The 23,984-nt window shown below is 34.7% G+C and overlaps 3 protein-coding genes across 3 annotated transcripts; all 3 read left to right on the forward strand.

Annotated features, from left to right (window-relative positions):
* The first annotated feature begins 1,257 nt into the window (after positions 1-1,257).
* LOC110667011 (F-box/kelch-repeat protein At3g61590) lies at positions 1,258-4,605 on the forward strand. Its single transcript, XM_021827705.2, has 2 exons — positions 1,258-1,917; positions 3,128-4,605. Exon 2 carries the CDS (start codon positions 3,152-3,154, stop codon positions 4,367-4,369), a length of 1,218 nt encoding a protein of 405 aa, XP_021683397.1. The 5' UTR covers positions 1,258-1,917; positions 3,128-3,151; the 3' UTR covers positions 4,370-4,605.
* Positions 4,606-9,205: 4,600 nt separating this feature from the next.
* On the forward strand, positions 9,206-11,493 carry LOC110644728 (putative phosphatidylinositol 4-phosphate 5-kinase 11). Its single transcript, XM_021797647.2, has 7 exons — positions 9,206-9,351; positions 9,459-9,624; positions 10,004-10,114; positions 10,355-10,542; positions 10,743-10,834; positions 10,954-11,116; positions 11,209-11,493. Exons 1-7 carry the CDS (start codon positions 9,206-9,208, stop codon positions 11,486-11,488), a joined length of 1,146 nt encoding a protein of 381 aa, XP_021653339.1. The 3' UTR covers positions 11,489-11,493.
* Positions 11,494-13,140: 1,647 nt separating this feature from the next.
* Positions 13,141-17,193, forward strand: LOC110644731 (uncharacterized protein At5g41620). The gene is made up of 3 exons (XM_021797650.2): positions 13,141-13,937; positions 14,932-15,057; positions 15,590-17,193. Exons 1-3 carry the CDS (start codon positions 13,545-13,547, stop codon positions 16,922-16,924), a joined length of 1,854 nt encoding a protein of 617 aa, XP_021653342.2. The 5' UTR covers positions 13,141-13,544; the 3' UTR covers positions 16,925-17,193.
* The last annotated feature ends 6,791 nt before the right edge of the window (positions 17,194-23,984 follow it).

Consider the following 23,984-nt stretch of genomic DNA (forward strand, 5'->3'; position numbering starts at 1 on the left):
ATTTTGTCTTCGTGATAAAAAAAAAATATTAAAATGGCAGGAGAAGAAGCTCTAAACATCCCTTTCAATGTTCGGTTGCCGCCTCCATCTGTGCGTCTCCATGACTTGATGTTTGAAATGGCATTTGGTGTGCTTTCCTTAATAAAATGTATGCATAAAACGACAAATTAGAGGGATTTTTAAAACCCATGATGAAAAGAAAGAAAGAAAAGGAAGTAAATTAACTATTAGAAGTGAAACATGACCTAATCTGCACAAGCTAGCTTGGCTGGAAAGAGGTGCTATTGTGGTGTTGCCACTAACCCCTTTTCAGTTTTCTCTTTCGTACATGAAATCTGTGCCAAATTTTAAGGTCAATATATGCTCACATGCTGTTCCTGTATCCCTTTGTTTCTCTGTTGATCTACCTGCTGCCTCCATTAACTTTATTGTTTTTTCTCCGCATTATTCTAGGTATCTTCTTGTGAAAATTATAAAGTCATATATTAGCAATCCATTTTGTTTGTATTATGCCTTGGAATGAAATTACAGTATTCCATTATATATGTACTGTTTGTACTTAATGGACTCAGCCATGCAATAGGCATGCCTGCAGGACATGTTTCCATCCCCTTTCTTGTTTTTATCATCTGGAGGTTTCTTGATTAAATTAACAAATAGAAAGCTTAAAAAGGAAAAAGAGAAAGAAAATTACTGTGTTGTTATCGCCTGCAAGACCCATTAAAATTGTCTCTTTCAATTTTTAAATAAGCTGGGTTGCTCTAATCTTGTCATGGCCTTTTGTGAAGAGGATTCTTCGCATTATTTATCCTATTTGATTTAACTATTAAATTCAAAAATCAATCGAAATAATCTTTGAAGGCAAATTTAATTTAAAACAGTGTGAAATCTTAAAAAAGAAAAGTAAATGAAATTAGTATATTTTAGCAGGTAATAATTTAATTATTTTATTATCTAGTCTAATTTTATTCCGTTTTTAAAGATATATTACACTCTTAGCAGAATCATTTTATCAAGGAATGAGAGGGTGGATGTAAGATTTGAAATTGGAAGAGGATTAGGTGTAGTGTAGTGCCGCCTCCAGCAGAAGAGATTGAAAACGAAGAGTGAGGCCCTGGGCCTTTTCTTTCCCCGTTGAAAAGGTGGTAAGGTGGCAAGAAAAGAAAAAGGTTGCCCCATGTGGAATTGTATCTTACTAACTTAACCAGCCCATGGCTGCTAAAGTATATACCAAAACCAAAACCCAAGAAATAGAAAACAAGATGCAGAGAAGAAGCTGGAAGGAAAAAGCTCTGAGCTGCCACAAACAACCCACAAGAATTGCATTTATATTAATAAAAAAAAAAAAGAAAAAAAGGAAAAAAAAATGTGGGTGTTGATGAGTAAGACAGCATTATTATTTTCTTTTTGATTGTGGCCAAAATGCCAATGTTTTCTTATTTCTGCTCATTAAAAATCCATTAGTTGCTTGAATAACACCTCAACTTTCCATGCTCTCTCTGTCTTCTTACACAAAAACGAAATCCCACGCGCCGACACACACTCTCTCTCTCTTTCTCTCTCTCCCCATTTCGCACCAACACATCTCCTCGATAGGAAAACCGGCTTCTCGCTTCATTCCCTGCTTGTCGTTTTTTGTTGTATCAACAAATAAAACCAAAATACTCTCTTTCTCTCAAATGGGTTGCTTAGGCGTGGGTTACCAGCCAAATCTGGAGTGACCCATGTTATGTTTATCTGCCCATTTGAGCAAGATATCTTCACCATAGCCCATTTCGTTTTGGTCTCTGTGTGTTCTTTAATACTCCTCTAATAGCAAGTTTCTCTATACTCGTTTTCTCTGTGCACCATTTCTTTTCCTCTTTTAATCTGGCCTCGCCCAGTTGGGCACTGACACTGGAGGTGGCTTAAAACCAGGTATGGGGTTTAATTTATTGTGAAAATCTTGTTCTTTCTGTTCTTTAATTTACTATCTTATTGTGCGTTTCAGTGATCTGCCTGAGCTTTTTAGTCTGTGATTTTGGTTTAGTTATTAATGATAATGGTTTTTAGTTTAGTGGGGCTTTGATGTTTGCTTGATGGCTAAGCGTGGCCTAATCTCTCTCCCTCCACCTAACATCATTCTATTATTTTGACTCACAAAATCGCGTTTAGGGTTTGATGTGTTAAAACCAAGAAAGTTTTTTCTTTTCTTTTTTTTTTTTTGGTCGAAACAACGTCACTTGTTTTTGGATCAATAAACTCATTCTTGTAAGAATTCTTGTTTAATATGTTCCCCTTTTTCTTTTCAATCTTTTTCTGTTAGCCTTTTTAAATGCTGTTATCCTTCTAGTAGTAACAATTTAGTTATTAATGTGGGAAATGTACTTGAATAAGATTTCAAATGCAGAGATAGGATTGCTATGTCTCGTTGTTCGATTTATTCTATTTGATATTTATGTCCTCCTAGGAATCGGTGTCTGGTAATATGGGCTTCCGGTTATACATACATTTTTAATTTGGCAGATAAGCATGGTTTTATTTTATTTCTTTCTGGGTTCATATTTTCGATTGCTTAGTTCCCTGAAATTCGAATTTGCTTCAGTTTCTCGCCGGGTATGCTTGTCATTTCAGAAATTTGATTTCCTGGCACGTCTGGCTTTTGTGGGTTGGTGAATTAAAATTTCTTATGAATTTTTAGACTATTACTCATAGTTAATAGTCTAAGTCAGATTCTGATGTCCTCATTTACTGTGGGGATCTATGAATTGGATATTTCAGATATGAATCCATGGCATCAGGAGACCACAATCTGATATCCAAGGAAGGTGGGCAGGATATGATTATGAGTTTTATATATAGCTTTGTGGTCTAGGTTATAAATGCAATGCATGGTTGCAGTTTTGTGCTTTTTCCATGATCATTTATATGGATGTGATCTGACTGCAATCCAAATGTGGCAGTAATAATAATTGGATTTGTGTTGTAATGCAAGAATATTTCTTCTGCCTCCCCCTGCCCCCCAATCCTAGTTGCTATGTGTACATTTGAAGTGGTTAGCCATGTGAGGCAATGGATTTTTAGTCTTCTTTTTCTCATAGAAATTCATTTTTATTTTAAATTTTATTCCTTCTTCTCTTTCTACCAGGCCTTTTGTTCATTGCTCATCATCATGGAGGGAGAAACATCATGGATCAATGATTGCTTTGATGATGTGGCAAGAGACATTGGTGAGTTTGAGTCATTCTCAGAGCTCAGTGATGAAGCCAATAAAGAAATTAATGCAGTTTCTGTTGATTTAATCTTGCCTGATGATCTGTTGGAACGGATTATAGCGTATCTTCCCATTGCTAGCATCTTTAGAGCAGGTTCTGTGTGTAAAAGATGGCGTGAGATTGTTAGTTCAAGGAGGTTTTTATGGAATTTCTCGCATGTCCTTTCACAAAAACCTTGGTATTTTATGTTTACAAGCTCTGATGAACCTGTTGGCCATGCCTATGATCCAATCCTCAGAAAGTGGTATGGCATCGATCTCCCCTGCATTGGGACATCCAGTTGGTTTGTTACTTCATCTCATGGTTTAGTTTGCTTCATGGATAACGACAGCCAAAGTGAATTATATGTTTGCAACCCTGTCACCAAATGCTGCAAGCAGCTTGTGGAGCCTCCAGGTTTAAAAATTGCTGATTACAGTGCACTTGCAATATCAGTGAACAGTATGTCACATGGATATACTGTCTCAATTGTGAAGTCTAAGCAAGTCCCAGGAAATTTTTTTCAATGGGATCTTTCTATTTATACTTATGATTCCGAAACAAGGATGTGGGTCGCCTCTTGGACAGAGGTTTTGACAGGGTGGAGAAGCGGCGACGAGAGCGTGATCTGTGATGGGGTTTTGTATATTTTGATTTACTCAACTGGGGGTGGCACACCAGAGAATCGCCATGGTCTAATTACATATAATCTCTCCAGCAGATCTTCCCATGGCTTATTGATAAGGAGTTTCATTCCAGTACCTTGCCCTCTAACTTGTGGACGGCTGATGAATTTGAAGGAGAAGCTAGTGATGGTGGGAGGAATTGGTAAACAAGACCGGCCTGACATAATTAAGGGGATTGGGATTTGGGTCCTAAATGGTAAGGAATGGCAAGAGATTGCTCGCATGCCTCACAAGTTTTTCCAAGGATTTGGGGAGTTTGATGATGTTTTTGCTAGCAGTGGCACAAATAATCTTATATATGTCCAGAGCTATGGGGCTCCAGCTCTGCTTGTTTTTGACATGAACCAGAAACAATGGAAGTGGTCACTGAAGTGCCCAGTGACAAAGAGGTTCCCGCTTCAGCTTTTTACTGGTTTTTGCTTTGAACCTAGGCTTGAGATTGAGCCATAATTTGTTTCTTCTTGAATTTAATGTCGTGGTGATGATGACAAATTTGTCTGGTAGTCCCATATTTTCCTTTTTGTTTGTTTTGGCCCTTATTTTCAATCATTATGAAATCTGTTCTGGAAAAGTTTACACAAAATGTAATGGCAGAAAGAGCTGCTTATTCTGAAAAAGGGAATACTATTCTTTGCATTGGGAAATACCTAATTTATAAATACAACTTTGTCACTGTTTTCTGTTCATTCTGATTAATCTGGATCGGTTGCTGCCTTGCCATATGAACTGATTTAGTGTTTATTCTGTGAAGCATTAATCCACTCTGTTTGCATTTGATGATTTATTGGCAAAATGCATTATATGATTATATGTAGAATGCCCAATTGTCTGGTTATAACAGTTCATACATGTAGAAGGGAAGCAGTGGATATTGTTTGATTTTTCGCTGGTCCTACTGTAAACGGCTGTTTCCACCATGTGCCTCATAGGAGTAATTCCCTGGAAATTTTTGGTATTGGTGCTTCATTTGGTTTGTGGATTTGGTAATTCTGCCATCTCCATATCAAAATATAGAGCTGTTTTCAAGGGTATTTATTTTATTACCAACTGTTGCTGCGGGTTCTTCCAATTCCTTTCCCCTGCAATGGGTATGATTGTTGTTTTTTGTGCTGTGTCCTTATGGCATTGTCTGACACATCCAAGAAGAGATTGAGCAACATTTGCTTAGATCACCTCAATGCTGGGATCTGTTAGCATACTTTATTTTTCTCAGTTTATGTAACTGGATGATAATTGTACTGGGTTGTTTGGTGGAGAAGCGACACATCCACACTTTTGTACGCTTGTGTATTGGAGAAACCGAACAAAAAACCTTTTCATTTTCTCGGTATCTCAGAGTTTCAATCACAACTAAATAAAATTTAAAACTTTCAAACAACATCATATTTTTATAATGACTTCTTTCAAAATAAGTTATATGCAAAAAAAAAAAAAATGCAGTTTTTACTTTGATTTTTAATATTTTTAAATATTTTTTTAACTTCAACTTTAGTTAAAACTTAAAAAATGATTTATAAAATTGTACCACTTAAATTAATGAAGATATTTAAAAAGAGCTGGTCACGTGGCAAAATAATATACCAATGGAATTAATACGCGTGGTAAGAATAGTATTTGATCATTGTGAGTATTTTATCTCATAATAAACTCCTCTTACGCAAATAATATTAGGTTGGATTAGGAGATGCTTGTGTTTATTATTAAAAGAAAATTAATATAATCTAAAATAATAAAAATAGTTTATTAATATACTTATTTTAAAATTTAAAATTAAATAATATATATCTTATAGCTTTTATCAAATAAGAAAATAAATATATTTTTTTTTATTATTTTCTTAAATTATAGTTGCTATATGTATATATATATATATATATCTTTTCATCATATACAGTCCTTTTTTTTTATTAATTTCAATTATATTGTAACGATTTTATATTGTTACAATTTTTTTATGAAGGAATATACAGATGAAATATGTCACGACCCAACCTATGGGCCGGACCGGCACTAGGACCTGGGCCGACCCCGGAGGCTCGTAGTAAGCCTAACTGTTCATTAACCCAACTCTAAGGCCCATTTGGGCCCAATATCAAGAAAACAAACGGACAGAGTCCGGCCATAAAATGGACTTACCAACGGGGAGTTTTCGACTCACCCGACCTGTAAACACAATATATAGTCAATTCATACTCATCAACATAATAATAAATGGGAGCTCAGCTCCCTCATCCAATCCATCAAACATGCATAGCATATTAAGTTTACAGGTCCCAAAATAATAATTTAGTTTACAGACCCAAATCAAATAACATTTCTAACACATGCGGAAATTCTAAGATTTAACAAGTTTATACAAACAGTAATAATTGACTGCGAGGAGAAAAGCGAGTTAACCAAAATAAAATCCTCTGTGCTTTGAAATAAAAATATTGAACAGAGTGAGCGTTCGACTCGGAGTAAAATATCAATTTTAACCATAATCTCTATAACTATCTAGAACTAATGCACCTGTAGAGTGAAATGCAACATCAACAACATTTTCACATCATAACATCAAAAGGTAATTTGGAGCACTCACACACCTGTAGTATCAATCATAACATATGGGAGATCCGATCCCCATCTCTTAAATCCAACCCGTGTGCCGGAATTACTCAAGCTCGGACTTCCACTTAATAACCAAATCGAGGGTCCCAAAATTACTCAAGCCGTGACTACCTCGAAGGGTCCCAATTACTCAAGCCGTGACTACCTTTCCATAGTCTACACCACATCACACGCACGCCAACGCACGCGCTCCAAATTACCACAACAACATCCATGGCACATCAACGCTTATGAATGCAACATAAATCGTGCCTAGAGTTTAACTACATAAATATAAGCATATAAGTTATGCATGGGCATGCTATAAAATAAAATAATAACGAAATTACAATAAAAATTAATATTCTACTCACTTGCTTGTGGTCAGCGAGGCGGCGGAGGAAGAAGGCTCACGACAATTTTATTACAATCATTTAATAAATTTGACTCAATACAAACAAAGAAAAAGACCAATACGTCCTAAGTCGTGCGAAAATCCGGCGAGTCTCCCTATACCTAGGACCTACCCAACTTAAAGGGCTCAAAACACACTTCTGTATTCACAATCCATATATCCACAACTCAATTACATCACACAGCCCCTCTTGGGCCCATCAAATCAATCATTCATCACAATATGTAAAATTTCAATTTAGTCCTTATAATTGATCATTTTTGCAAAAACTGCTCAAATAAGCTCTAAAAATTATAAAATTCTGCCCCGCGGTCCTTAGAAATATTACTAAGCTATTGCAAAAAGAATCGTAATTTTCTAAGCTACCACGAATATTTTATGGATTTTCAATCCTATTTAAGCACTAGAAAATTACGAAAAAGAAAGGTTCGGGTTTACCTTTGCCGATTCCGACTTCGGGAACGCGCTCGGGATGCCTGACAATGGTGGGGTAGCCAAAACCTCGATCCAATTCGGAGACTTTTCCGGTAGCTGGTCTGTTCGGGAAATTCACGCATCCTATAATTTCCGTGAATTGAGGATACCTACACGAAGCCCAATAATAATATATAAAAAATCAGGGGTGTTACAAAATAGTTAATAATTATTTAAGAAATAAAAATTTAATTTAATTATGACATATATATAATTATTTAAAATTTTAATATAAATTTAATTATATTTAATATAATTAATTAAAAAATTTATTATTAATAAAATTTTATAATATAAGTTTAAAAATAAATATTAAATTATATTATTAAAATAAAATAATAAATAATCAACATAATATACGAATAAAATAATTAATTATATTTTTAAATAAAAATTAAATCAATTGTATTGAATTTTCATCTAAACAAATCATTTTCTTTATTTTTTGTTTTACCGATATCTATTCAGCTTTTCAATAACACTCAAAAAGAGGATAGATCATATGCTTTCTAGCTTCTAGCAGCTTGATTTGAGTTATGCTTCGTTACTATGGACGATCCATATTAATTAATTAATTAATTAATTAATTAATTCAAAATTAATAAATATATTGCGGAAACTATTTCATTCGTTGCAAAAAAAAAATGAAAATATTGTATAAAAATTATTGTTTTTTTATTCTTTAGTCATTTGAGATTACACTTAAATTATTTTTTCATAAATTAGAGCGATACATAAATTAATATAAACTTACGAAATCTTTAATCAATAAATAATTAATTTGATTTCAAAAGAGCATAATTTATTTTACTTATTTTTAAAAATAATTAATTTTATAGTAATATAAATGATATAAATTAAATTATCTATATTTACAAAATTAAAATTAAAATCACAAAAAATTAAACAAAAATCATCAAAATTACTTCTCCACCCTTTTTTTTATATGAAATTTCAACAAAATTCGAAGTAAATTTTAAGCCTTTACAGTTGTTTTTTTTTTTTTAAAAAAAAGGGGAAATTATAGTTGGCGGAGGCTAGCTGGACTAGAAGCGCAATCTTGCAATATGCTTGTAAGGTTAGGTACGGCCAATAATGTATGGTCCCAGCAAATTCCTAACTAAATTTGGCGCCAACAGCTCCTGTATTTTGCCTCCATTCCCCATCCAACGGCCACAACTCAACAACACTGTTACTTCCTTATTGTAATGTGCTCATTAAAGATGAAAATTTTCACTAACAATTCTTTAAACAAATGTACCAAAATTGAAAACGGCAACAACTAATCTCTCCACTCTCATTTCATGTATATATAGACAAGATCAAACCATCAGCCAAGATGCACATTCACAGGCTTTCTTCATTTTTCTTCTGGAGGTTGATATCAACTAATACAAGCTCAAAAAGGTATTACCCTTTTTTTCATTTTTTTTTTCTATTTGTTTGATATGGGTGAATCAAAATCAGTCCATAATTCCTCTTTGATTCAGAATTTTGCTTCTTTTAAATCTGATTGATTATTTAATTGCAACTAGCCATTGAGGGTTCTTGCAATTAAAGAAATTCTCATAACTTTGTCAATGGAAAATGAGGAAGAATAAGAGACCTGCAATGGGTATTTGATGAAATGATTTATCATTCTATAGGGTTGATTAGCACCACACTGAAGGTTTTGGTTGATTCTTAAAGTGACTGCGTTTTGTATTCTATTGACCTTTTATTGCGATATATGATGTCTGATAATAACCTACATGCATATCACCTTCTGAGTTATAATTTATCCCATATGGTCACCTTGCAGGTTGAACATGGCAGAATTAAGGGAGAAGTTTACCGCTGCATTCAGAGATGTTCGAACTAAAAGGATACAGTATTACCTGGATGAATCAAGTCAAGTTGTCCCAGGCAAACTTACCGAGTTAGAATGGAAGGATTACTGTCCTGATGTTTTCAGGTTATGTATTCCTTGTTCCTATCTTCGTACATGTTAATACTGTAAAAAGAATGTAATACCGAAGAGAAAGATAGAGCTGATGTTGTGCTAATTTTTCTTTCTCCCAGAAATATTCAAGAGATGAACAGTGTTAATCATGCTGATTACATGATGTTGCTTTGTGCAAATAACATCCTAAGGGAGGTCTCTTTACCAGGAAAAGCTGGTCGTGTGTTTGTTTTGTCAACTAATGACCACATTGTGATAAAAACCCTTAAGAAATCCGAACTGAAGGTGAGAAAGTTAATCTTTGGTGATGTCCTGCTGCTGCTAGTATCATATGCAATTTACCAGTTGTATGCAAAAATGTTCTGTTGGTATAATTTGCATGCGTCAAATTTCATTTCTGGTGAAACTCTTCTTCTTTTAATCATGACCTAGGAGGGATTATATTTATTGCTATTACTTGTATAATTACTAAAAGCACTTCTCTAAAATCTCTTACTGTGTTTCTTTGTTAACTTTACCGTCATCTCTCTATTTCTGTCATCTCAATTTGCTAGCAAAACCTGTTGGGTGTTTTTAAGCTTCAAAATACTTTATGGCAATTGAAGTTGTCATATCTTGGCTTATAAATATCAGCAATCTGACATTTCAACGAACATCCCTGTAGGTAATCTTGGATGCCCTTCCAAACTACTATTTCCATATGATGAAATATCCATCTTCTGTAATCCTCACATTGTATGGACTTCACTCCGTAAGACAAGTTGGAGGTCTTAAGGTAAATAATGTTTCAATTTCTTTAAACCAGAATTACATTATCTTGAACACAAATGCATCAACTTTGAGGTCTTAATGCACACAGAGAACCAATATTTGGTTGTGAGGTGTTGAAATGATTGCCAAATTCCTAAAAAGCTAGCAAAAATTCAGATAAAAGTGCTTTGGTAGTTTCTGTACCGCTTGGATGCTGCCATTTTTCAATTACTAACTTGGTGTGATTATGGTTATTCATGGACAGGTTTACTTTGTTGTTTTTGCAAATCCTATTCCACTAGACATGAACATACATGACGTTTATAATCTCAAAGGCTCATCAAAAGGACGAACAGTCCAAAAACAAGTAATTGAAGAGTATACCATACATAAGGATGCCGATTTTGATTATTGTTTTTACATAAAGCCATCAATCCGAGAAAGATTCCTAGCGTAAGTAAATTAATCTAATTGTTCTTGCTCTTAACAGTAATTTAAAATAAATAAATAAATAAAAATATTGCAGTGTGGAAATCAAAAAGGAAAATGCAATTACTACAACAATAGGTTAAAATTTCTTGCCTCTTGGTCTGTTGTTTATTTTCTATTCATGCATGAATGGATATCTAAATTGTTCATCTTCAACTTTACAGGCAAATCAAGTCTGATTGTGAATTTTTAGAGGAAGAGGGCATAATTGAATACAGTCTTTTGATTGGTTTATCGATGCAAACTCCATTTCAAGGTGATTTCTACAATCCTAAAAGAAAATTTCAGAATAAAATGATGTAGAGTAACTATGGTTTATTGACCATCCATATGAATCTTAACTTCTTAATATTTTTGTCTTTTGTACTTCTACAGGTTCACTTAATGGCAGAAGTTTCCATTGCGTGAGTACAGGCTGCAGCAGTTCTACAGATACAGTTGATAGCAGAAGTTCAAACAGTGACACTAACTCTATTTCCTCTTTACTAGAATTTGAGAATACTCGATTGAGTTCTGTCATTTGCCAAGTTCCTGATAGGTAAAACACTACATAATTTGCACAAGGGAGCAACAGGCTGCTCTGTTATTTTACTTGGCACAATGAGTCATTTCCATGTGTTTCTATTGCAGTGGAGAATTCAAATTTGGGTCAGCAATGCCAGCACGTGCTGTCCGGAAAAGAATGCCAGAAACTGAAAATGCCAAAGAACCAGAAAGCATCAAAGTTGTATTATATTTTGCGGTAGTTGATATCTATCAGAGGTACACTATGATAAAGCGCTTTGAGCATCTTTACAAGTCATTACACCATGATCCAAAGTTAATCTCTGCTGTAAATTGCAAAGACTATTCTTCTCGCTTCCAAAACTATCTTGAACAAATATTTCTGCCAGAAAACTCAGATTCTTAAACTTGCAACTGGTAAGTTGCTGTTTGTTTTCTTTCTTTTTTTTAACACCTAAAGTTTTTATGTGTTTATCGATAATGTTATAATTTCTGATTTCCTTTTTTATTTTTGTTTGACATGGACATGGATGGATCACACAAAAGTTTGTGACTCTGTTCCTAGAATTGACAAGAATTACTGCAAAATCATGAAGTGTAGTTTATTATCTGTGACAATTTGGAATTGTTTGAGGAATTAACGAGGGAACATCATTATTATGTTTGGAGAACAAATGTACATGTACACACTGTTTAACCTTGAAATGAAATTCGTTGTTACTGATTTTGTGTATATACTGCACCTACCTATTACTTTTACTAATTAGGAAAAAAAAACTAATAAATATTTTTAAATAAAAAACTAATAATAATCAATTTATTAGAAGATCAAAATCCCAAAAACTATAAAACGAAAAGTTACTTCTTTTTGAGTTCTCATGCCTTTCAGACGAGAAAAAATCACTTAATGCCAAGCCTCTCCTGCCCAGAAATGCATAGTGGGAATTAGGTAATAGTTCAATGATACAAGCCTGCAAGTTAAATTTCCATCTGAGCCCAATTTGGCACAGAGTCTGAGCCTGATACAGACAAATCTTGTATTCGAGTGAGGGAAAATGGTGTAATATTAAGGTAGGTTAAAGGGGAAACAAAGGGTCAAAAGACCACATCTGCCGCTAAATGCCCTCATTATTAGCCATGGCTGTAATTTTAGTTTATACCATGATTGCTTTTGTCGGAGGAGATAGTTGGGATGACGTGAGTATTTATCGATGCCAATTGCCATGGCATGCATGCCCCATGGACCACATACAATGAAGTGGTCCAATTTTCAGTCCTGTGGTCCCTTTTCTTACCAAATTTTGATAAATTTCAGTCAGATAGATGCAGGGCAGCAAGTACCCACTTTGATTCTAGGTACCAATGATCCACTGACTCTATTTTTTGATGAAAAAACGTGTTCTTTTGCTTGTGAATGGACATCAAACTATAATAATTGATAATTGTGCTAAATAACATCCTTAAAAGAAACAACGAAGCAGAGTTTATTACAACGCATCACGAGGGGAAGAGGGGTTGTGGACCACAGAACTTTAGTCTCCTACTCTGACAGGCTTTGCCTTTGCTGTACCATTTGAAGTAAGTTTTGGCTTCAGCTGTTTTGGCTTAGGTCTAGTGGGTCAGATGTGGCAGTAGCCAAACAACCAAGCAATCTTAAATTGCTCGTCACTATCCAATAAGCCGCATGGTTAAAAACTTAGCCATCATTAATGACCTTGGTGGTTCTGTTCATGTGTACTTAGTTTGAATCTTAGCATCCGCCGACTCTCTTGCAAATATTTAGCAATCAATGCATTAGTAATTTTATCAGTTTCATGAACCAGCTAAAGGGCAGAGTTTAAGCTTTTGTAATTTAATCATTTTTTATACTTATAAAAATTCTTTAAAAGAAGAAAGTATGGAATTGTATCTCTTTCATTATAAACTATCCGTATTATATTTCAAGTTTATTTTTTTCAGAATGTTTAAATACTTTCGATAGTAAGTTGATTATGAAGGAGATGTTAATATTTCAAAATTGTTGGAAAGAGGATTAGAGTCAACAACGCAGCATGTGCTTTTGCTTTGCAATTTGCATAGTCTACTTGACATGCGAGTTGCTATTCTTTTACCCATGAGAGAATTAGGAGGAAAATTTAGTCGGTCGGCAGCACCACATGTTCCACCTCAACCTCAGAGCTAGGTGGCTAAGCTATAGGGGGTAAAGGTAAAAGTAACATCACATAAAAGAACTGAAGAAGAGCCACGTATCCCAACCAGTCAGACAACAGAGAGAGCAGCAGCAGCACATTTTGATTTTTGAAATTTGAACTCTTGAATAGAGGAAGGAATTGCAGTGAGGAGTCAGGAGAGCCCTGAGCACTTCCTGCTGGCTTCTGTTACGATTGGAAGCGAAAAAGAGCAAGATGAGCGAAACAGAGAAGAACCCACAGTTTGAAATTTGAAGAGACAGGGCAAGAGAAATGGAAAGAAAAGAAAAAGGCGTGGAGAGAGGAGGGAAAGGCAAAAAGCAACGAGAGTTGGACGATAGCAAAAAGTTCAAACGCGGGATTATACAACTAGGGAAAAGAGGAGGCCCATCTACTCCATCGTCCACTTGGAGGCTCGAGTTCTCTTCTCTAAATGGAAGTAACAGCAACAACCCTGTTCGAGAATTCCTCAATACCACCACTACCGTTTCTGCTAGAAAGCTGTGTGCCAACCTTTGGGAGATTCAGCCCCAGCTCCAACTATCACTTTCTAAAATGAGCAAGAAAATTGGTCCTAAAGGAGCTCGCTGTGGCCACCACAAGTCCAACAAGCCTCTTGAGCTTCGCACTCATTTGGTCGACCCTCCTAATAACTCACATGATCAGGTTTACCAATCTTACTTTTTCTTGTAGCAAATTTACTTCGTCGAATGATTTTAGTGAGGGGGAATTTTGAGGGTTGATGGGGTTTAGGATTTCTTGAATTTTTTTGAGATTTTTTGTAACTTTGGTTTTCTCAGTTCCAATTTTAATTTCTTTTTTGTGGGATTACTCGCTTGATGGTTGTGGTTTTGCTTGCTTGCTTGCCTTTTGCTCTTGTTGGTCTTCATCGTTCTTTCCTCTCTCTCTTTCTCTTTCTCTTTCTATTCTTTTCTTTTAGTTTATAATTGAGATTTTTGGTTGATCAACTGTCAATGCAGAAAGTCTGATGTTCTGAGTGCTTATTTTTCTACTCTCTTCTTGGCTCTTTAACTTGCATACTATTTTAATTATAATTACCAACTCTGGTGCCTGTGGTCCATGAGCAGACTTGTTATACCTATTTTTTTGATTTGATAGTTTCATTTTCAGTTGAAAAGTTTCTGCTTTGGGATCTGGTGGTCTTCTTTTTCCTAAATGCATTTAGTGGATTTCATGGTGAGTTTATGTTCTGTGTTAGTGGATTGAGTCAATTTTAACAATTAGGGGTAATGTGGCTATAAGAAGGAATTGTTTGGCTTTTAAGGTATGCCTTGGTGGTTATATCACTTCTTTGCTTTCTGATTTTGGCGCTTTTTTTGGTTATATCACCCCATCAACATTACACATTAGTCTTTAGTTTCTCCTTTATGCAGTTTAAGCTAGCATACCTTGGGTTTAACACTTACAATCTAACACAGGAATTGTGAGCATTCAACGTAGACAGATATTTTCTAGGGAAAAGGGCCTGTAGGTTTAAATAACATGATTGGAATGATTTCACTGCTTGGTTTATTTGTTGTTGAATTTAGATGAATTGGATTTTGCTAATGATGCTAGAACTCTGAATTGATTTTCATATATCTGATAGCTTTGAGCATTGTTTTCATAAGTTGTTGACCCCTTGCTCTGATATTTCCAGCCAGCAAGTGCAAGTCCCTCAAGAACACATGTTGCGCAATCATTGATGCAACACCATCGATCAGTTGATAGAAACAGTCACGCACTACAGCCCTTATCTTCTGCAAGTTGTGGTAGCTCAATGGAGGTAATGGAGTTTTATCCCTGCATAAGTGCACTTATTCCTCTACATTTTTTTTGGAAGATTTTGGAAATGAAGAAAAATGGAAAGGAAGTATCCTGTGATTCTTTTTGAATGATTGTAAATTTAATGATTCATGGAGGTCTAAATTTTACTCTCAGTCTATTGTAGTACTTTTATGATATGAATACTTGATCAGTTTAGCAGATAGAATTTCCAATCAAGTGAAAAAAAATGTTATGGTGATCCATGATCAGGAAAATTCAGTAGCACTAAAGTGCTGTTCTTATCTCTATGCATCTAAGGATATGTTTTGTCATTGATTGCTAAACAGGGAAAATGATATACAGATGTGATTTTAGTTTTTATTTTTAAAATGATTTTCTCATTTAACACAGCGTGTGCTATGTAAATAATAATGAGTTGATCTCACTATTCCTCAGAATTACATCTTTGCTTTCTTTTTGTTTCCTCAAGTAGTTCTCCAGGTGCAGAGCTGTTTTCTCACTGTAATTTTGATGCTCTTTCTTCTCTGCAGGTGGCGCCTTGTAACCCTAGGGGGTCTTCCAGTAGTTCTTTGGATTTTAAGGGCAGGATGGGTGAGTCAAGTTATAGCCTTAAGACATCAACAGAATTACTCAAGGTACTCAATCGGATTTGGAGTCTTGAAGAACAGCAAGCATGCAATTTGTCGCTGTTAAAATCTTTAAAAATGGAACTAGATCGTTCTCGATCACAAATAAAGGAGTTGCTAAAAGAGAAACAAACTAATGGGCGAGAAATAGATGGCTTAATGAAGCAAGTTGCAGAGGATAAAGTTGTTAGGAAGAATAAAGAGCATGATCGAATCAAAGCTGTCATTCAGTCAGCACGAGAAGAGCTAGAAGTTGAGAGGAAGTTAAGGAAGCACTCAGAAAGCTTGCATCGGAAGCTAGCTCGAGAGTTTTATGAAGTGAAATCAGCTTTCTCTAATGCTTTAAAAGAACTTGAGAGTGAGAGGAAAGCACGGATTTTATTGGAGAACTTATGTGATGAATTTGCTAAGGGAATAAGAGATTATGAACAAGAGGTGCGGTCCCTAAGGCACAAACCTGAGATGGATCATGCTACTATTGACCGCTTGGTTCTCCATATCTCAGAAGCATGGCTTGATGAGCGGATGCAAATGAAACTGGCAGAAGCTCAAAATGACCTTACAGAAAAGAATACAATTGTTGACAAGTTAAGTCTAGATATAGAAACCTTTCTCGAAGCTCGACACTCCAATGAATTGAAGAAAGATGGTAATTTTGTTAACGAGGCAATAAAAAATTGCGCACGGCGGGAGTCCTTTCCACTAAATGAGGCTGTAAGTGCACCTCGAGGTACTGCTGATGAAGAAGGTTCTATTGAGAGCAATTCTCATTGTATTGAGCTAAACAAGAGTATAGGTAAAAAACGAAACACAGGCAGTTCCAAAAGACGAGGTAATAACTCTTCAAAAAGCCGTTTCGAGGAAATAATGATTTTGGATCCCATGAAGAGAATGGCCAGTTCAAGGGAAAATAGTAAGGGCCGTGTTTTGCATGCGCTATTGAACTCAAATGATGTGATGGATAACTTAATTCGAAATCATTCAATGTCATCTGAAGGTGATAAAATTCATCCTGAAGGTGATTTGAAAGAAGATTCTTGTGTTGAGGAGGTACTTGTAGGACATGCAAGTCCAGTGCAACAGTGGATGTCAAAATTGGCATCTCCTGAATTTGGTAAATCTGAGTCTTCTTTGCAATTACCAAGAGGCATAGAGGAAAATACTTTGAAGGCAAAACTCCTTGAAGCAAGATTGGAGAGCCAGAAATCTCGCGCAAAAATGTCTAGAGCTTCCTCTTAGGATATGGGAGAGGTAGATATGCCTGAAATAACAAGGTTTCGTGGAAAGAACCTTTTGTATGCTTGTATGGCAAGATCTTCGCTGACACATTTTGTACTGCAATGTTTCTAATTTCTGCGATATATTAGATTTTGCACTAGTAAATTTTGAAATCACCTTTGTAGATGTAAAATGTGTTGGTACCAAGGTGGTAACATGGATGAGCTACAATGTATCATGCTATGATATCAGTTGGGTATTTAAATCGATAGTTAAAAGTGTGTTTATAAGGCCATGTTTACTGAACACTATCATCACCACTGCTCTCTGGCTACTATGATATTGGTTGTGTATTTAACTCAGACAGTTAAAACTGTGTTTATGGTCATGTTCATTACCACTGCTGTCTTTGCCACTATTGTTATTATAATTATTATTTTACCATTACCACCACTATCATTCTGTTACCATCATCGTTATCATAATCATCATCATCACCGCTATTATTACTTAGTCACTGCTTCCTTTACTATTACTTAATCACTACCACAATCACTATTTAATCTTGTCATTGCTAAAACCTCATTATCACTGTCACCACCATCATTACGATTTATCCACCACTATCACTTGACTATCAAACACTGCAACTAGTATAATTTATTATTAATATTATAAATAAATTAAATAATAAAATTCAAATTATCATTACATTATACTATTTATATTTTTATTTTATTATCAAATATAAGAATGTAATAATAATTATATTATATTACATTATAACTTTGATTGCATTATATTACACTATCAAATATAAAATATAACTTAAATAATTAGTATTAGAGTTGCTTTTACTTCCTCTTTAACCTTGAAAAGTCGTTTTAAAAGGCTAATTTATATTCAGAGACGGGAACTTGGGCCTCTGTATGTTCTGGCATTTCCTATCTAAGACCTCTTTCCTTTACAATTTTTTTTGCATCTCAGTGCACAGACCATTCTGAATTGCCACAGGAGTTTTACAATTAAAATGTGATCTTTTTTTTTGAAAAATTACAAAAAAAAATATCTGTGATTTCACTCATTTTTTACTTCATAGTCTGTCTTTGTGACAAAATAGTATCCTGAGGTTCACACCGTTAGCAAAGGATGATTTTTCGTCCTTTTTCCATTAAAAGATGCTAACGTGGAACGAAAAGGTGCTGATATGGAAAAGAAATTTGTTGACATGGAATAAAAAAAACTGAAAATTATAAAAAAGTACTATGTGATTTCCCTTTTTTTCACTTCAAGGTCTAAGATTTACTTGTGACAAAGTGATACCCTATGGTAACACTCTATTAGTAAACACAACATTTTATTTGACACTGTCAATTTTCGCTGATATGACATTAAAATAATATTTTTTAATTATTTTTAATAATAAAAAATAGTTCACATACCGCTAAAATATTTCATGTAAGAAAGAGGTTTTATTCACTTTAGGCATGGTAATACCCTGTGGCCATGTGATGTGATTGGGAGACTTGTGAATATAGAAGTGTTATTTGAATCTTTTTGCAAGTTGGGTATGTTTTAGGTACAGGGGAAACTCTGCTAAATTTTCAGCATAAATTAGGATTGCCTCTTTAAATTTATTTTTATTTGATTTAGCACTAATAAATTCATAATAAAATTATGTAGGTGATCAGGGTCAATCATATTTCTTCACCTAACCTCTACAGTCGTCTCGGGTGTACTGTGAGTAAAGTATTAATTTTAATTATAATTTTGATATTATTATATGTTTAAGCATGCACATGCATCACTTATAAATATGTATCTATGTAGTTAAACACCAGGCACGTTTTATATTGCATTCATAATTAATGAAATGCCATGAATGTTGTTTGTGATAATTTGGAGCAGTGTGCGTGCGTTGGCGTACGTGTGGTGTGGTATTAGATGTGGACAGTACGGGTAGACACGGCTTGAGAGACACTCGCTGGGACCCCACATTTGATTTATTAAGTGAAAGTCCGGCTTGAAAGATACTCGCTGGTAGAGGTTGGATTAAGAGAGTTGTATAGGAGATTAACTCTCATATATGTACTGTTTGAACAGTGTTAGGTGGGTGAGTGCTCCAAATTGCCTTGTTACTGTTATGATGTGATTTGTATGAAAATTTTAATGATGTTGCATTCCACTCCTTAGAATACATTAACTTTAGATAGCTATAGAAATTGTGGTTAAAATTTGTATTTTACTCTCTGAGTCGAACGCTCACTCCTGTTCACCTATTTTTCCAGGCTACAGGAGGAGTTCTTTTACAGAGCAACCTGCTTTCTTTCTTACAGGTTTAACGTTGGTTATTTAATTGTTTTATTATATTTCTAAATTTGAAATCTAGAACTCCACATGTGTTAGTAATAGTATGAACCTTGTTAGAAATCATGTTAATTTAAATTCTTAAGATTAATAAATAAAGATTTGTATGATACTTAAACAATTTGTAAATAATGTAACTAGGTTGAGCTGGGCTCCCATAATTTGAGTTTTTGATAATTATTAGGTTAAGTTGGCCCAAAGTAAAATTATAATATTTTAATTTAAATTATTTTTATATGCATATTAGGCCTAAATTATGGGCCTGGTGATGGGTTTAGGAACAGTAATGCTTACTACAAGCCTTGGGGGCTTTATGTCGGCCTAGGTCCTAGTGCCAGTCCGGCCCATGGGATCGGGTCGTGATAAATGTGGTATCAAAGCTTAGGCTTTAGATTCATGGGATATAATGCAATTGGGAGTGTAAAAAGGAGTCTTATTAGGAGGTTACATGCAGAGTATAGGATTCTGTTTCATTTTCTTCTATAAATCCTTGTTTCTAGATTCTATGTTATTCCTCAGTTAGAATAAGAGTGCTTCAGTTTAGCACCTCGATTTTGTGAAGTACATGGTGACGTGAAATAGATTTAGCAGAGATATTAAGGTCTACCATGGAAACACATACTCCAAGAAATACTATGTTTTTATCAGTATGGGTTTAAGTGGTGTGCCCATTTGGTGCAAGACATGAGTATATAAAGGTGAGTTTTAAAAGTACAGTTGCCCTAGATAAGGATGAGGGTACCACTGCTGGTAGTCATCAGTGGATAACCTAGTCACAATAAGTTTATGATATCAGTAGATTCAAGAGAGATAAGAGATTGGGAGACTTAGTCTGTCAGAATGTATCATAGTAACTATATAATGTTCTCAATATCTGCTTTGTAAGCTGCAGATTACAGTATCGACATGGGATTATTGTGCAGACCTATGTGTATCCCCGTGGTGCTCCATAATGAGGGTGTTTGCGGATGGCCTCTATTTTGGTACAATTATGCCAGAACAGAGTTTTATATCTACAGAGGAGTTGGGAACTCCTAGTTAGAGATCTAGAGCTAGAATATTGAAAGGTCACAGTTAGGTGGTAACTAGAGTCAGTGACTTGGTTACCTTAGCATGAGCTAGAGTTACATCAAGAGTTGCCATCAGACCAGAAGTTTGGATTAGTTGCAAAGTAAAGGTGACACCTATAGAGTGAGACCATCTGGTCTTCGGTATGGAATTTTGGATGGTTTTTACAGTACGACAGATATTTTGCTTAGAGCTTAGTGAGAATAGTATACCTTGTGTGCATCAGCAAGGTATAAAATACAACCCTACTACCTAGGGAAGGTCGAAACTATGAATTGATGATTTATAGAGCTATGATATTATAAGATAGTCATTAATTTGACATGGTTTTGGCAATGTGGTAAATGTAGTACCTTTGTTGCAGTAAGTTAGGGTATAGTCCTATCTTTTCAGAAGGGATAGAAGGTTATTACTGATAATGATGACTTATGGAATAGTGTCCCATATGGGACTGTTGCGTGAGATAGAGAGTTGTTAGCTCAGGTGTTCTGGAGATGGTACAAGTTCCATGTAGGAATCATAAGATGTAAGATCGAGATGTATGTAGGCCTTTAAATTGAATGACAGGTTTGGATACCTAATATTTTAAGTTTCAGCTAATTAAATGGATATGAGAAATTAGAGTTGCTACAGATCCCCTTCCTAAGATAGTAGGGGATAGTATGTAGTCCAAAAGGGTAAGAAAAGAGATCACGCAGGAGAAGTATGATTGCTATTCCCTAAGTTCATCCTTAGCTCCTTAATACTTAAGACAAAAGTATACTCCAAATAAAGTAAAAGAAAAAGGACAAAAGTTAGCATCGATAAATCATAGAATATGTATATATATATAGTGCAGTTCAAATGCAGTAGGAGAGATAGCCTGAATGCCAGTAGAAGTCTAGCTAGGGTAGTTAGAGGATCAATTCTGAGTAACATTGAGTTATGGATGACGTGGTAGGGATAGCGGAAAGGTATAAGTTTCTGACATGAAAATCAGGTTCAAAAAGAAAATAGAGCTAAAGAATGGAAGAGTGAAAGTTCAGATTTGGGTAAGATAAAAAGAGTTGGCTAAAGAATAAACTGGAAAAGTAGATTAGGATAAGCTTAGGAAGAATAGAGCCAAGATACTGAGGAGGTGAATGTGATTCTAGGAACGGTAAACGAGATAAACAAAAAAAAAGTAAGGATAGAGAGCGTAGAAAAGGAAGGCATTAAGAAGGACATTGTCAAGTTATGGAACCCAGAAGTACAGGACTTAGAGCAAGTCATAATTAATGTAGTGTTAGGAGCCTGAACCTAGATCTTAGAGTTACAGGATCTGTATTAGACTTTATCTGTTTTCTACCCCCAAGGTAGGATAATGAGGCAATGACATAAGAACCATTTTGGTTGTTGAGAGTATAATGGAAATTAGGTGAGGAGTGCGACCAAAGTAGGTAATAGCTGTTGAGCGTGCTATGGTAACTTGAATTGTATTGTCAGATAAAGAAGTAAGATTAGTAGGAGTAAGCTGGATAAAAGTCAATATAATGGATTTAAATATGAAAGATGAGGGAAAAGAATGAGAGATAATGTCACAGAGGCTTGATGTTAAAATTTAGAATGGTGAGACCTAGAGTCAAAAATTAGAGTTAAATATTTTCAGTGTGATCTATAGGATAATTATGTAAAATAATAATAATAATAATAATAATAATAATAATAATAATAATAATAATAATAAAGAAAGAAAGAAAATGAGTAATAATAAATAAATAAATAATAGTATGATAATATATAGTAGAACGCTAGTAAAGGTCAGAATAGGACAAGATAGGTATAGGTGTAATTATAAGATATTGCGAAGTACATGGATTAGAGGAGTGATTGTTGGTAAGATTATAGTAGATCTAAAAGAATCTGTGAGTACTTTTATCTTCTAGAATATAACCAAGTATACGGAGCATTGGACAAGTAATTATAAGTATGAAAGATAAATAGAGAGTAAAAAGGAAATGGTAAATTCTAAGATGATATGTCAGGTAGGACAATAATATAATAAATGGTAAATACAACTGATATCCTGTAATAAAGCATAATAATTACAAAGAAATAATGAAACTAAAAAGGAAGACTAAGGGGTGTGAGCTAAATCTTATTTATCAAACAATGGTATACCATAAATGGTGGGATAATATTTCTCCTTCTTTTCAAGTTAGCCACTGTTTCGATTCTAAGAGATTATGTTAAGAAGAGAGGTCGTGTCAAAGTAATCAAATTAATTAAAAATTTGATGGGCGTTAGTACATATCCAATCTTTTGAGGCGAAAATGACGATAATGGTGTACCTAATGTTAAGTATGAAAGAATGATCAAAGAGGTGACAGGAGTTAAATCGAGCTAGTTACCAGGGCTTGCAACCCATCTAAACTATAAGCTGGAGGAAGTATTATTTGTGGACAAGTTTCAGTGGATGAAATTGTTGCTGATGGGTAAATTTAAGGCTGAAGTTTGGAGAGCTGTGGGCAGTATATGTGGTTATATTAAGGACAATGAACACGTGAAGTATCTCATCTGGAGTTAAGGCATAACAAATATTTCCCACAGCCATGTTAGTTCAAATGGAACTTATAGTTTATGGGGTTTCTATCTAATCATGATGAGCAATTTCCTACAAAGAGTAGTAGAATGATAATGTTTTGATGGTCAAGTTAGAAAAGGAAATACAGGGAGAGTTTTCTATAGTTAATTACGAGTGTCACATGATGTGAAGAACGTGTTGGTAGGAACCAATTGTAAGATTAAAATTCCAGAAGTAATGGAACTAGTAATCAAGATAGGGCTAAGAAATAAAAAGAAGATTGAAGTTGATGACTGGATGGACATCCTTGAAGGAAAAAGTATAAGAATGAGAGAGGAAAAGGTTAAAGAATAAGTACAGTAGATTAGAAAGATATCAACAATAGCAGAAACAAGAAAAGAAAGTGGATAAGATCTAAAGGATAGGAGAAAAGCTTAGTAGAGCTGGTTACGATGATGAGAATAAGAAGAAACAAGTATGCTAGCGACACACTAAGAGATGTTTAAAACAAGTTATGGTGAGATGATAGACTAAACGAATAATGGAGCCTCGATTTAAGTATCAATGTGTCCAAAAGCACGTCAGATAGTAAGAAGTTTCAAGTAGAAGTCAAGGAACTCTCTTTTCAGGAAATGAGTAGGTTGTGATAAGTAGTATTGACTGGGTGGAACTCTACACAACTAATTGCCTAAAATAGGTAGGAATTATTACAAGGAACTCTTTGGTGACACAAAGTAAGTTAGAAGCTTGCAGTATCATGGAATTAGGAAGGTAAAAATGTTATAAGTATGGGAGGATCTAGTTAAAGCTTCAATGGCCAACAAAATTAGCAATGATCTTAGGTAAGGGCATGCAAAGTAGTTGTTTCAGAAGTGTGTTTCATGAGATATTGTAAAACAGACAATATGAGTCATATCCTTACACTACAGAGATTGGTAATAAAGGGGAATAAAGGCTAGTGCTACAGGATACCATATCAGAGTGCAGAAAAAGCTTAGCTAGTGTTGGTACACTTAGCATTTTAATGGAACTCTACATGACTAGTTGCATAAGATGGATAGGAGCTGGTCTAAGGACCTTAGTAATGACACAAAGGAGATTGAA

This window comes from Hevea brasiliensis, chromosome 9 (genome assembly GCF_030052815.1).
Source record: "Hevea brasiliensis isolate MT/VB/25A 57/8 chromosome 9, ASM3005281v1, whole genome shotgun sequence".
NCBI classification, from domain to species: Eukaryota; Viridiplantae; Streptophyta; class Magnoliopsida; order Malpighiales; family Euphorbiaceae; genus Hevea; species Hevea brasiliensis.

Excerpts from the sequence above, each read along its gene's own strand:
- LOC110667011 (XM_021827705.2), top strand. The coding sequence starts at position 3,152 with ATGGAGGGAGAAACATCATGGATCAATGATTGCTTTGATGATGTGGCA.
- LOC110644728 (XM_021797647.2), top strand. The coding sequence starts at position 9,206 with ATGGCAGAATTAAGGGAGAAGTTTACCGCTGCATTCAGAGATGTTCGA. Across the intron at positions 9,352-9,458 it reads TACTGTCCTGATGTTTTCAG|AAATATTCAAGAGATGAACA; the intron begins GTTATGTATTCC and ends TCTTTCTCCCAG. Across the intron at positions 11,117-11,208 it reads ATTTGCCAAGTTCCTGATAG|TGGAGAATTCAAATTTGGGT; the intron begins GTAAAACACTAC and ends TTTCTATTGCAG.
- LOC110644731 (XM_021797650.2), top strand. The coding sequence starts at position 13,545 with ATGGAAAGAAAAGAAAAAGGCGTGGAGAGAGGAGGGAAAGGCAAAAAG. Across the intron at positions 13,938-14,931 it reads CTAATAACTCACATGATCAG|CCAGCAAGTGCAAGTCCCTC; the intron begins GTTTACCAATCT and ends TGATATTTCCAG. Across the intron at positions 15,058-15,589 it reads GTTGTGGTAGCTCAATGGAG|GTGGCGCCTTGTAACCCTAG; the intron begins GTAATGGAGTTT and ends TCTTCTCTGCAG.